Raw genomic sequence first — 14532 nt, 5'->3', positions numbered from 1 at the left:
GTTGATCTGAAACTGCAAAAGATTTTTGTTAGTTTCTCTGAAAGACTGAAGCAGGGCTTTATAAAGAGAAGGATTATGGACAAGAGATTTAGGTGGGGAAATGTATATTACAGCAAAGAACCAGTAGGTGTATGCATGCTGTCTAAAATGGAATTTTGGAATAATGGTATAAAAGGATATTGCATAGTTAGTAAGTGTTGGGGGAAAAAAACAAGGGAAACAAAAGAAGTTGTGCAAAAGAATTCCTGTAGTTTCTGAACAGTTAAAAGGGAAGTAGGAAGTTTTCAGTGTGCACTTGTGTGGTTTTGTAGTAATTAACTCTCACACGCCATTTCTGTGTCTTTTCTTGCAAACTAAACATGGGGTTTTTTTATTGCAGATAACTGGTTATCTGGTTATTGAAACGTAGTGTGGGCCATTGATCAATTAAACATTAATGGCTCGTTTTGAAAGACCTAGTGAGGTAATTAATAATGTGATGGGCAATTCACTGGAAAAACAAAGAACCTTATGCTCTTTGTGATTATTACCTGACAAGGTGAAACCTGTTTCTCTAGAATTACATTTTTGAAAATAAATAAATAAAACCCCATTTTTCTTAGGTTAATATTAATTGCTGATTACGTGATTAGGTTGAACAGTACTACTTGGAGTGTTTGATGGTGGGCAGTCTGTTACCTTTTACTGTTCAAGCAAGGATTTGGTTTTACCATTAAAGGAAAGAGGGTTTCAGTGATATCAGTGAAGTTCAGGTATCTGTAATTCTTTTGCAAAACTAGAACTAAGATTTTTAGCACATTAAGCATTGTTATTAATAGCAGAAATTATTTTGACATTATGTGACTCTCTCTCTGTTATTACAGTACTGGATACCAGTGTATTTACTATTCACCTGAAAACACAGCCAAGGCAAAAGAAGTTCTCAGCAACATCAATCATCTACAACCTCTCATATCAAGCCATGCAGACCTGCTGCTTAATTCTGCAAGCCAGCGTTCTCCAGACAGCTTGAAGAATTCTTTAAAGATGCTTTCAGAAAAAGTAAGATTCAAATCTTTGCTGCAATGGAAAATGGAATAACCAAGTCTCTAACTGCTGGTTTTTTTTCTGCATAAATTGACTTTCACAGCATCAGGAAATGTTAAATAAGCTCTTCTAAAATGAACTTCAAAACATTGCTATTAGAAAAAGAATGTTATTTAGCATTTCTGTAGGCTTTTTGCATAGAAAAATTAAGGAAATCTATAAAGGTTGTCTTTATTTGAAAGTATAATTAATTTAATTTCATGTGTCATTGTTATCCTCTAGTGTTCACATACTGGGGTTTATAGAAAATAGATTATTGTAATTAATTTTGTGTTATGATAAAAGGTTATTTTGTTTCTCTTTCTGTGATACATCAAACTGCTACTTGTGGGATGTAGTTCAAGCCAGGTTTGTGCATAAGCTTTAGAACAATACAGTGTTATCAAAAATGGTGATATAGTCTGGAAGGAGAAGCTAGGAAGTTGGCACCAGGAGGTCTCAAATTTTAATTCTTTTTCTCCTATTATATTCCTCTGTAGCTGTAGGCTCTTCCTCATCTTAGTTTCTTTAGCTCTAAATTAAGGAAGATAGTATTTTCCACTTGTCTCACAGAGTGATATTAGAGATTAGCTGAAGTCTGAAGTACTTCTAAGCATATGTTAGCCTATAAAAATATTAGGCACTATAGCTATGACCAGAGGGCTTGAAAAAAGTTTCCCATTGCTTCATGGGCCATACCTTCTGTAATGTGATCTCAATATGACTTAATAACACTATCAATAATCATTTCAATATATCTTCAGCTATTGGGAAGTGGCAACCCCTGTGGTCTGTTGAGCACTATTATCCCAGCAGTACATTGTTCAATGGGAGAGTTTCAAACCTGAATATTGAGCTCAGCTGCATACTGTGAAGGCATTGCATTGGAGCCACGGGGGAGATAAACGTTGCTCTCGGTTACAGATGTTAAATCCAAAGTAACTCTGAGAACACTGAAGTCGCTGTGAATTACAGGAATGATATAAGAAAGTAGAATCCAGCCTGGAAAAGAAAGGGAGGAATTTAGGAGGGGGTTGTGGCAATTATAGTGTATTGGAGGCCGTTCTTTATTGTGCATAGAATAGGTGGAGCTGCTCTATTAGTGGTTAGTTCAAAGAAATATGCATGCACAAGTAAAACAAGTCAAAGAAGCGTTTGTTCTGAAGATTCAAGACCTGGTTTGCTGGGGAATTCATATATTAGCTATAGCCGTTTGCTTTGCTCTTCCCATCTTTGCCTGTCTGAGCAGGAGGAGCGGATGATTTCAGAGCGGCTGCAAGGAGCTATGATACTAACCTGCCGTTTGAACCGTGGCCTATTGGAGAGTCTGACTATAGAAAAGGGCCAACAAAGACAATCAATTCAGTTTGGAAAAGTCACAGATCTTTTAAATTTATAGCTGGTGATTTAGTTGTAAATGTTCATATCAACTTTTCAGGGCCAGGATTAAATTGCTGGTTAGTACATGAGCACAGCTTCCCAGATGTGGAAGCAGGAGTCTCACCTGATGTAGTCCACCTGACAGCCCATACTATCTATCCAGCCTCCACCTTTTGATTGGAAGAGATGAATGCAGTTGTCTGGACAGCTGCTGAATGAACAGTTGAATATCTGCTTCTCTGTCTATTCCCAAATGCACTCTGAGGAGAAGGCAGATAATTGAGAAAGAAGGTGGAACAACTGCTCAAGAAACTAGTGTGGAGGGATATCTGCTTGTAAAGAAGGGAAGAGAGTTGGGGAGGAAAGGAAAGGCCAAGAAGCAACTTTAGAGAAGGGCACTATTAAGTTTCAAAAACCCAAATTGTGTGAACCCACATAGTTCTGAAATTAGATCCCTCATATTTAAAACAAAGCATCATCTTGATATCCTAAGATAACCTATCTATATAGGTTATCTGTATAGGTATACTCTCTGGTTCAGTGTGGGAGAACCAAGACCAACAGAGTGTTCCTGGTTATATTTAAGATAGGTTGGCATGCTCTTCTGACTAGAATTACATGATGCCTACCTGTATGCTTGAGGCATATGAGGTGCTTCTGCTCTTGCACCTTTTGTATACTTTCTATTTAAAAAAAAAATGTTCTCATAGTTTTAACTTGATAGAAATTTAGAAATTAAACCAGTGTTTGAAGAAATCATAAAAATGATTTGCCAGGTGATTAAATCCCTCAAGTTTATTAAAAAGCATATCACTTTTTATTTAAAAATAATGTTAAGCTTGATATATAGAATAATTCTTTCTAAAAACATTAGGTAGCAGCGAGTACATCTGAGGGATATATATAGAATAAATCTTTCTAAAAACATTAGGTAGCAGCAAGTACATCTGAGCTATCAATAATGTCAATTACAGTTAAGGATTTACTTTAGAAATGGAAGGACTGGCTCCATGTATTGAAAGTGGAAAATTAAATCAAGTAATTCCACTGCTGCTTCGTAAATTGAGCTTATTCTCTCATATTAAGCATGGTTTTACTGCTCCATAGATGATTTGCAGTTTACTGTAGTGTTTTCCTGAGACTAACCTTTTATCAACACTTTCTGTTAATTGATTAAGGAAGCCTTTAGCTGTCGACAAGTATATCAGCATTTGCAGCTTGCAGAAGGCTTGATAAATTCATTTTCCAGCTATGCCTATCTTTGTTTGCAGAAATATTCTTTAGTCAAGTATCTAAAAGAATTTGCAAAGTTTTCATTTCTTTGTATAGACTCATTTCGTGATTTCAATATGATTTTATAAATAGCGATGTTCTGCAAATTTAGCTGTACTGAGCTGTAAGAAAATGCAGTTAAAATGTAGATTGTTGTTAAACCAATGGAATCCCTGAATGGAATTTAATTAGAGAAGCACTTTAGTTTTTATATGAAAAAAAAGGAGGTTCACTTCCATGCCAGTTTGCTTTTTAAAATTATTTTTCCCTATAAAATATTGATATTAGATTAAATTACTTAAACAGCTAGTTACCTAATATGCATTACAGCCATAGTGGGCATTCGTTACTTCAAGGTGTCCAATACTTAATTTTTTTCTGAAATTTAAAGCTTTTTTGAGTCTACCATGCCTGGTGCAGAGACCTGAAATGATCTCAAGCAGACTTTGAGCGGGGGAGGTACAGACCCTCAGCAAAACCGTGACAAACTGTAGAACCATCTTGAAGAGAAGCTCTGTTGTTACCATGCAAGAAAAGTCAACTCCACAAGTCTCACTTTGCCTCTGCTTTATAGAAGTTTGATAAGGTTTTATAGCAGTACTCCCCAAAGAGTACCTACTATCTAAGCACACAACACATGAAGGCTAGAAATGTAGAAAAGTGAAATTGTCCTATGATGCATTTCAGGGCAACCATGAGGCAGACCTGCAGGGCTATGTATAAGAAAACTGCAGCTGTTTAAGCACCCATTCCCTCAGGCACCAAGTTAGTAAGGAGGATACAGAATAGGTCTGGTGAAATTGCCGGGGAGATGAGTAGTGTCACCAAGCCTAATCACTAAAGAATCCCAGCTGAACTCTGAAGGAAGTCCTGATGTTGGTTTAAAAAACCCATAACTTTGCTTAGATATCCCTGAGATTCTTATTTTTAAGACTTTGGAGTTTTATTTGCAGCAAATTTTCAGCCTTTCTATGTGCAACCATGTCCTAAATATCATGAAAACAGGAAGAAGGAGAAACTTCTCAGGCATGTGCCTAACCCAGCAGCTGGAGCTTTAAGACACCAGTTATTTAGAGCGTTGTGGTCTAAATGTCAGTAAACTTCTGAGGGCATATTGAGCTAGGAAAGCCAGAAAAATAAATTGCGTAGGAGTAGAGGTGTCCAAAAGGGGAGTAAGTACTAGCAAAAAGGGATGGGCTAAGAACAGAAGTAAGAAGTGCAGAAAAACTTTGAGAAAGATTTACAGGGAGATAGATGCTGACACTTGAAACTTGTTTGGTTTGGGGGGTTTTTTGCTACTTCTCCTCCAGGTTTTGCATAAGAAGCATGAAAGGGCTGAATGAAGCTTGGCTGGGCAACCTTTATTTCTATAATTTCCTAGCTTTGTGTGACTGCTTGTTCAGGCTGGTTGCTCTGACTCTTAGCTACATATGTTTCCGCATGCCCGTCTAATTAAGATTGTGTGCATAAAGGCAGTTCAGCATCTGAATCTGCACATGACAATCCACTATGTTTTGGGTAAATAGGAAGGCAGCTAAATCCCACTACTCTGCAATAAATAAATTCAGGTAATTGGGCTGTGAGAGAAATGTGAAACTGTTTCATCATCACCTGTGAACCAGGGCCTCTGACTGAGGAGGGGAGCTCTGGCAGCCTGGGTCAGGTGTGGTAGATGTGGTATAGTGTCAGGGTGCATGCTCCCCCTGCTTGGACAGATGAACCCTGTCGAATGTTCAAAACCGTGACTCGCCCCAGCTGTCTGTCACTGTGGCTTTGCTAGTGATTGCCACCCTGTAGTGAAAGGAAACATCTTTGCGCTCACCCTCTCCTGTTCAGTAAGTCGTGTCAGCCAACTCCGAAGTAAGAGACATGGTGGAGACAGGGCCACGTGTTGTGTGACTGCAGCAGATGGGCGTGCATGGCAGAATGGCGGCAACTGCAAGTGCTGTTGCATAGAGAGAGTACAGAGATGCTAAAGACCATATGCAGAAAGCATTTTCCTTTTCTTGTTGGGGTGGAAGGGAGAAAAATCATGCAGGGGAGGCTGGAGGTTTTTAAAAATACAGTAAACTTCCTGCTGTCACAGTCAACAAGAAGGATTTAGAAAAATGATACAGTGATTGAATAACATCTTCAGAGAGCCCGGAAAAACTACTTCAAGGTTTCCTTTCTTTAAAAATGAGTAAAATAAATGTAGAAATTGGTTGTCATCACCTGCCTTGATTTCTGGGTTGATGCCTACAGGTACGCACATTTATCTCTGGAAACCCTGCATTTGCCGCTACTGCAATCTCAGCAGTGTAGAATGGTCTGGTTTTAAGAAGATCCTTAAATTTGTTAATCACATTTTATCTGACACTTACTTGGAAATTATTGAGCAGTGGTTGGTTAGTCTTGGAACTTGTTCTTGTAGAGGCTCATCTCTGCAGGCAAAATTTGGAACTCAAATAGAATAGGATTGTGTGAAAAAATTGATGATATCTATGACAGATACTGTACTTTTGTGTTAATCCTTCAAACTCTGGCTTTGTAGAATGTGATGGTGTCCCTGAAACTTTTGAATTGTTCCTCATTGTTTGTTGGTCTGCTTTGTTTTCTGCCTCTCAGGCCAGCCTGAAACAAATAACCGCTCTGCCTAAGGGTAGTTCAGTGTTATAGCTGTGTTGCAGTATTGCATTCTTTGGATTAACCTTTTCATTCATTGGGTTTTTTTCTAGACAGAGTTATTTGTGCATGCATTTAAGGATCAGCTGGTCAGAAGTGCCCTTTTAGCACTATACACAGCCCGGCCTGGCTGTGTCCTCAAGAAACCAGCTGTGCCTAGAAACAATGCAGAAGAGGAGGGTGATCTGCAGCATCAGGGCCATCCTTCTCAGATTAAAAGACAGGACTCTATACCCCATCATTCCGAGTACGATGAGGAGGAGTGGGTAAGTAGTCAGACACTCTTGGCTGGTATTCAATCCCTAACCTTACAAATCAGCATAAACAAATAAAAGCCTTAAATGTCCCTGTCATTTCTTATGGGGGGTGGGGTGGGGGTGGCAGGGGGTGGGGAGGGGGGGTGGCAAGAGGGGAGCAAAACCGTGAAATAATATTTTTCAGATGCATTGTATATTCTGAAATGAACTTGAAAGGATTTTTGTAAGTACGGTGTGCTCCTGAGTGACTGCTTGGTTGTACATGTAGCAGTGAGGATGATGAGTATTTCTTGCCCAGAGAGGAAAATAGCCTTTCTTTGCTCTTTAGTTCCTTTTGCAAGTTAGGCAGATTTAAGAATACTGGAACAACATGTGCTATTAGGAAGGAAAATTCTTTCCCCCCACCCCCCAAGGCTGAACATAAATGGTTTAAAATACACGTGAATTAGCCCTTAGCAAAACAGAGCTCTTTTCCCTTAAGACTGTTCTTAGAGGATGTCTGAGACTGTGTAAAAGAATTAAACATGGCTTTTAGATTTTAACATTCTTAGCATATCTTTCAAAGATTTATATTATGTATATGGCTGAAATTTTGTAAATTATTTTGATGGATGTGTTTGATGGATCTGCTTCTTTTTTACATACACCCTGAACTTAAGCTATTTTTACTTGGTTCAGGCTCATACTTTCAGTTCATCACTGCATTCTCATAAATGTAAAGAATGCAAGCATATGAATCTCTTTTCTATATAATTAATTACTTGTGCACTACAGTACTTACACCTGAACTGTAATTTCTATCCATACCACAAATAATGGAAGATAAATATATTTCTTCTAGAGAAAAGAGAAATATTTCCAACCCCCCATGCATTAAGTAGTCATTAGATTTAAACAATAACTAACTCATTCTTTTATGTCATCTGGTTTTAGAGGCTTGAATTCACTTTTTCATGTTTTCTCAACAACCTGAGGGGCTAGAATGGTTCATCTTTCCTTGAAATCAAAGCCAAAATGTTTGTTTCCAGCTGTTGAAACAGTCAGAAAAATAAATACCACCATAGATTTAATAAAAGGGAGAAATTTTGCATTGGAAAAATGGCCTTTTTGTGCAAGTTGTATTTTAATTTAGTACTTTAATTGAGCTTTTCTGCAGAGAAACTAACTTCGCTGTGTTTCATTATCGATTTTTTTAAAAAAAAATATTTCTGCCAGGTACTTGGTCCTCATCTATTAAAACATATAAGCATATTAGTTTAAAGTGTAAATATTTTTTCTGCTGAATTAATAAGATTACCTGCTTGATCAAAGTTAAGTGTATCTAAGTATTTTCTGAGTTAAACTGAGTCAGAGTCACTGTCAAACTTGAGACAGTATAAATCTTAGAGAAAATTTGTTTTTTTCTCATATGAAAGATCACGCTTCCATTATTTTTCAGTTCTTTCTGTCAATGGTGGTAATGAATAATATGAGTTTTAATGATCAAATTGTCATTAGCATGATGAAAAGAGAAAGAATAAATGAGTTTAAAATTTGAAAAAATGCTTAATCTACTCTGAAAGTTAACTATAAAGGAAAAAAACTTTGAGATACATTGCTTTGTATGCACAGTACTATATCCTCCTCTGTTGTTTTCCACACACACTATTATCAAGCACTAGAGTTGCAGTTTGCAATTGGAATTTCAATTTTAATTTTGCCTGAAATCTAATCAGTGATATCAAAAACTCTTTAAGCTGACCCTGTTCCATCCACTTCCAATGACTGCATTACCTTACAACCATCATGAAAATGAATACAAGGCAGCGTTCAAAAACTAGGTGAGATCCACTCACTTCTCTGGCATCCAAAGTTGTATCTGAGGAATAATTCCCATTTGCTTAACTGTGCAGGGTGCCCTTTCACTGAGTGACGAGTGTTTTCCAAAAAGCCAATTTCTTCATAGCAATACTTTGTTGTACCTCTCCTTGATACCAAGTACAAATACTCATCCCAGGGTAACTGACAGCAGTATGGTTTCAGCTGTTTACATCAGTACAAAGCATTGCTGTTGAAGGAAAAACAATTAACTTGAGAGTTTTAGATTGCCTCTGGGTAGATAGTCTCTTCCTTAGCCAGCTGATTCCACTATCCTAGAACCTCCCTGCAGGAGGGAACAAAGCATGTTGTCCTGTATAGCACAAGAAAAGGTAGGCACGTTGCCATGTGGAGCTGTTTCTGCTCTCATTTCTGACTGGCTACTCGCCATGGTTGGAGCTACAAAGAACAGGCAAAATGGCATTTCCAACAAGTAATGTACCAATACTGACGTGGTACTCAGGCAGGCATCTTGAATACTGACCTGTGTGCAATACATTCTACTCCAAAGCACTGTCACATCAAAAAAGGGTGTTAGTTATGCACATTAGTTAAGATATTTGCTTTATTTATAAGCATACCTCAAAAAGACCTTAAAGCAATATGGGGCTATCAACCCATATGAAGGAGGCAGGACACGGTATCTTCATAGCACTGGGGAATGCAGTTGCTCTCTCATACTTGGCACAACTAAAGCATGCAACTGCAGTGGTGTATGTTGAGGGAAAAGAGATGTCTAAGGAGCTCTGTAGTGAATTTAGAAAGCCTGAGAATCCTTTAAAAACAGAAAAACAGCCTCTGGGACTCCACTGACCCGCAGTGCTTAGGAGGAAGACATCCAGTCAGGTGCAATGACAGGACAACAGTTTCTACTCCTGTTCGGTGAAATGAGGGAGTTGAATTGCCCTTTAACAATACTTACAGAGCAAATGGAAATCAGTTACTTTTTTTTTTTTTTTAATTGGGTGGATGAAATAGAATTCTTTTACAGGTTTGTTTTTAAACGTCCTAAGAAAAGTGTCCATCCTTCTGTGATGGCAAGGCCTAGCTCTTCACGGAGATCATTATAAGTATGCATGCACGTGTGCCAGTGCTACAGCAGAGGTGGCAAGAGAAGAGCAACTATGGCCATTTCGAACTAGTAACACCTAGCCACATGTGCTGGGACTTCTTAACATCCCAAATGGCTCCTGAAAGTTGGAAGAAGTGGATGATGTCAATATGTTGTTGCCTTGTCCCAAGAGGGTCAAGCCCTGTTACAGATTTCCACGTTCCCTGTCATGTGTTTGACTTTTGAGCTTAAAGAAGCAGTAACGAGAGGGAGCCAGACACCTTGTTTCTCTTGTTCTTTCACACCACAGTCGTAAACTTACCATCCAGTTAGCTCCAAAGCAACTGGTGGGAAAACTGGTGTCAGGGAAGAAGCATCCTGCTTGGGAATCTAAGGTCTTAGTACTTCAGCATATCAAGAAATAAGACATTTTCTTCTGATCCCTCCGCTCACACAGAGGCCTTATAGGACTGCTTACTTGAGAGGCTGTGGTTGATTTTGTCCTTTAACCTGGCACATGCAGCAAAATGAACATTTATGAGGTAGTTCTTAAGCAAATTGAAAATAGGCCACTTGGGAAGGTGAAAGGCGCGTGGAAAGTGTGCTAGGCTACAGGAAAATGTTATGGGAGTAGTAAGGATGGCAAAGAGTGTGAACTGGATGGTTATTTTATCACAGAGAATAATATGGAGTCACTTGATTCTTGTTGATTGGAAACTGCTTTTTTACTCAAGAATCATTCTTAACAAACTTCAGAATTCCAGCAGCTCTCTTGGAAAAATGTGGGCCTCTTTGGTTCAGACAGAATAACGTCACAATTAACGATAGACACGTCTACTTTTTCTGTCCTTCTATGATGGCTTTTAATCCCAGGAACCTTCTATGTGGAGAAAAAGAGTTGGCTCCCTCTCACTTGCCCATATGTGAAAAAGGCAGCTATATGATAATAAGAGTGAGCTTTCTGGCAACAGATGTTTATGAATTTGCTTCTAAACCCTCGGGGAATGTTTGTGTGAATATTGTATAGACATCATCTCAATGCTGGGTTAATAGTTGGTTTGAAGAGGGAAAAGTGTTCTTTCCAAAATGAAACAAAGACTCGTATTTGTGTTGCTTGTGCAATAACTCCAGATGCTCATTAAGAGCTTAACACTCTGTGTTGGGATTAAACTCCCCCAGCAGAGGGAGGCAAGGGAAATTACGTTGCTGAAGCCACGCTAAGAAACTTGAGTTCATATACCTCAGCAACTTCAGTGACTAGAAAACCTGAAGTTCCCTGCTACTCTCTAGTAAAACTTGCAGCTACCCGGGGCCAGAATTTTTGCTGTTTGCAGTATTTCATTGCTCTTCACAGAATCCTTCTTCCCAAAATAGTACTTGTGGGTGGTGGAAATCAATCATTTCACCCACATTCTAGATGTTTTTCAGGAATGCTTGAGGTACATACGGGATGAAACTTTTGAAGGCATCTATATCTCTCCTCTGTCTTTGGCTTTAAATTATATCTATGCATGTGAATGATAGTCATGTGTCTAATGGTTTGTTTTGTGCATACCCGTGCAGATATTTCCACTTGTTACATTGTACATGCAGTACTTAAACAATTTGTGAATTAAATGCAGTTCTTCATGAGAGTGACCAGCTTCTTGCCTCTTTTAAATCAATACCTTTTTCATAGTGTGAGTAAGTCATGGGTTTATGAAGGGACAGGATCAAACCACAGTTTCTACATCCAGCTACAACACTAGATGCTCACTTGTCCTTAAGGCAGCCCTACAAGAACTTTCCAGGAATCAAGTTTGGGGAGCTGGAGGAGAGGATCTCTGTTGCTGTACAGATTCTGCAAGTACATGCTTCTGTCTGCAGGCCCGTGTCATGTCCCTCAGGGCAGGATGCCTGCTTGTCTCAGGGTGTGCTCTCAAGTGGAGGGAACAGGGAAAGATCAGATCCCTTAGTCAGGATAATGGCCTAAGAAGTGTGGCATGTAATTAAAAATAAACCTTAGATTAAATGTTTGCCTTGAGAGTAGTTCTGACTTTGCCTTCACCCAACTCCCAGGTGTTACCATTTCTGTGGAGCAGTGGTATTTCTCTGAGTTTTCAGTTTTCTTTAACCTTCTCTCTTGTTGTCTTTTGCAACTCCATTCTTAAACCTCAAGGCCTGATGTTTACATAATGCTTCTGGCTATTATGTCATAAAGTAGGAAGAAAAGCAGTGATATTATCTTCCCATGTTTAATGCTCAAGCGAACTGGTTGCTCTGCATCAGTTTCAGAATGACTCAACATTGAAACATACACATGGGGGGGCGGGTGTTGTGCCTTTGTTGTGTTTTGGGTTTAGTCTGATTGCTAGCCTTGTGCACAGCTTCATTTCTTGTACAGCTTGGGTTTTTTTGCTTTTTCTTACTCAGCCCCACAAAAGTAGGTGCAAGACCTTCAATTTCTGCAGCATCCAGCACCTGAAGGACTTTTTCTGTATCTGTGTTCCATAACAGCTCGCTCTTTCACTCCGCATTATCTCTTTTGTCCTGGGCTTGTGCAGAATTTCTTCTGTCAATCTATTGTAATTCTCGTATTTATTATAAACTCAGTTAAGTGTGATGGCTGCAGTTTGTGTGAAAGGTGAAGAACGAAACAAGAGATTACCTAGTAAACATGTCATGACAGCAAGTTTCTAATTCCAGTCTAATTTTTACATTTGCCTGGTCAGAATAACTGATGTGATAAGATAGAGGGTATGTTAAATTATCAAAAATAGATTGTCAAGTACTATGGCAAAACTGGCAGTTGCACACAAGATTTGATTTGGCAAGGCTTTGAAGATCTACATTTTTGCTGTATTATTTCAAATAGACTAACTGCTCAGTTTCTTGTGATTGTATCTGAAACTTTGCATGCATTTTCATGTAGAATTTGAAGCATATGTGTTGTCCAGTGTCTAAAAAACCCCAAACGGTTTCAGTTCACTCATTTACACTGCAAGAAAAAACTCTATGAAAAAGGCTTATGTTGGTAGCAGTTGAAGAATGAGAAAAATAGTAATATGCTGACGCTCAATATTTCTAGTAATTTGCATGCCTCTGTCTCCACTTTAAGGCAAGGTGTTTAATGAGGAGTTAGTATTGTCTCTCTTTTTTCTTATTAAGTAATGTGCAGTGATAATGATGCTTTTTTCAGGACAGGGTTTGGGCCAATGTGGGAAAGAGTTTAAACCGCGTTATTGCCATGGTGGACAGACTCCTCGAAAAAGACATCAGCAACGTTAAAGAGGGTGAAAATGACCCTTCAGCAGCAGATTGCAAGGTGTTGCATGCAGGTGGTAAGCAATCCTTTTTTTATTATTATTTTTAAATCATTGACTAGACTAAAAATTGAAAAGTTACACAAAAACAATGCAGAGAAGCATCAATAGCATCTTTGATGAGGGTTCTGATAGCAAGGTTTTGCACAGCTGTAGCCTTGTATGATGGAAGGCTATTTATCAAATTACAGCTCCATTGTCTGCTCAAACTGCTTGCCGTGCTCAGTTTTTTGTGCTACAATGAAAACCTTTTGAAACCACAGTGTTTTTCTTTGAAAGCTGATGTAGTTTAATTAATTTTAGATTTTACTAGAATATACCATTTTAAGGGGAAAAAAAATGGAGTGTATCTTACCCCATAGGAAACTTGTAAGAAAAGGTGAACATTCTGTTTCAGTGTCATTCTTCTGTAAACCCTTCCACTTTTCTGAAGTGGTACACTGATTTTTGTCTTCTGACTTGCTAAAATTCATTCTTCCCTGAATACAGTTGTCAGTCTGTGTTAATACTGACAGCTAAGCAGAGTGATTCCATGAGATGATGTGAGTAGGACTTTGTCCACAGCAGGTCCTTATCACCAAATCTTCTGATTTCCTACGGCTGCATTCCTTGTTGCTTTCTCTAAGCTTAGATTAGATCTGCTTCGTAAGTCTGAGAAGACTTTCTGATGGGCAAGTGTGTTGCAATAAATGAAACAGCTCCCTAGTGATAATGGCAGCAGTCCAAATACAAGGAAATCAGAACCAGCCCTTGTGCCACTCTTCAGTTAAAACAACCAACCAAAAAACCCATAAAACCTACAAAAATGCCACAACCACTTTATTTTATGGAGCTTTGTATAATTTTGGCTTTTTTAAAAAAAATTGTGTATTTTATCCTATATTTTCCTTTATATGTTCTTCCCCCACCCCCCTCAAATGTAATATCAAGGACTGTAAAGTTATTAAAACTAATTTCTAATTTCTTTCTTACATAACAAGAATTAATACTATTTTTTCATCTGTATATCATCTGTGTAGTTGAAACTGTAGAAACTGATGAGCTTCGTGTAACAGATTTTGGTTGTAGTACTGATTTTTAATGCAGCTGCAAGGTCAATATTTTTACCAGTATGAGAGATTTTTGCTGCCATCCTGGAATTCTTGCTTTCAGTGCCAAACATGTTGGACTTGGTTTTGTATGAATAGTCCAGAGACCACAGTATTTCTCATCTGTTTGCTTCTCTGAATTTCTGTCTACCAGGCCAGTATTCCTGCCATGTTAGATAGATGATACCATCTTTGTTCTCTAGTGAAGGCTTGCAGGTGCTAAGTACCAACACAGTTAGCTTCCTACATTTTTCCGACCTTATTCAGATAAGAAGGTACAAATACTCAACAGTGGGGTAGGTTTAGTTGTCAACTTGAAAGAACCTCTGGAAAGTGAACCCAAGCATACTGATTTTGATTAAAAGAACAGAATTGAATATTTATTCTTGTGTTTAACTCCCTTCCCTTCTCCTGGTGCTAACAAGCTTTTCTGCTATTGTTAGCAGAAAGCGAGTATGTCTATTAGAAAAGTTTTGCAGCTAAGGTAGTAGTACACTTTCACCCAGACTTCCCTGAAGTTACTGCAGTGCATTTGTGTGTGTGTATATATATATAGCCATGCATGTACTGCGGTTTATCTGTATTCCATAGTTATG

The 14532-nt window shown here is 38.4% G+C and overlaps 1 protein-coding gene across 4 annotated transcripts in view; it reads left to right on the top strand.

Annotated features, from left to right (window-relative positions):
* The window catches only part of INPP4B (inositol polyphosphate-4-phosphatase type II B), a 356888-nt gene that overhangs the window by 264014 nt on the left and 78342 nt on the right, over positions 1-14532 (top strand). For all 4 annotated transcript variants that reach the window (XM_080403492.1, XM_080403493.1, XM_080403494.1 and 1 more), the window contains 3 exons: positions 864-1041; positions 6435-6647; positions 12725-12866. In XM_080403492.1, coding sequence (XP_080259618.1) covers positions 864-1041; positions 6435-6647; positions 12725-12866 — 533 coding nt within the window. The remainder of the gene's footprint in view (positions 1-863; positions 1042-6434; positions 6648-12724; positions 12867-14532) is intronic.

This window comes from Falco punctatus, assembly GCF_963210335.1.
Source record: "Falco punctatus genome assembly, chromosome: 1".
NCBI lineage: Eukaryota > Metazoa > Chordata > Aves > Falconiformes > Falconidae > Falco > Falco punctatus.
This window is presented reverse-complemented; position numbering and strand designations above follow the sequence as displayed.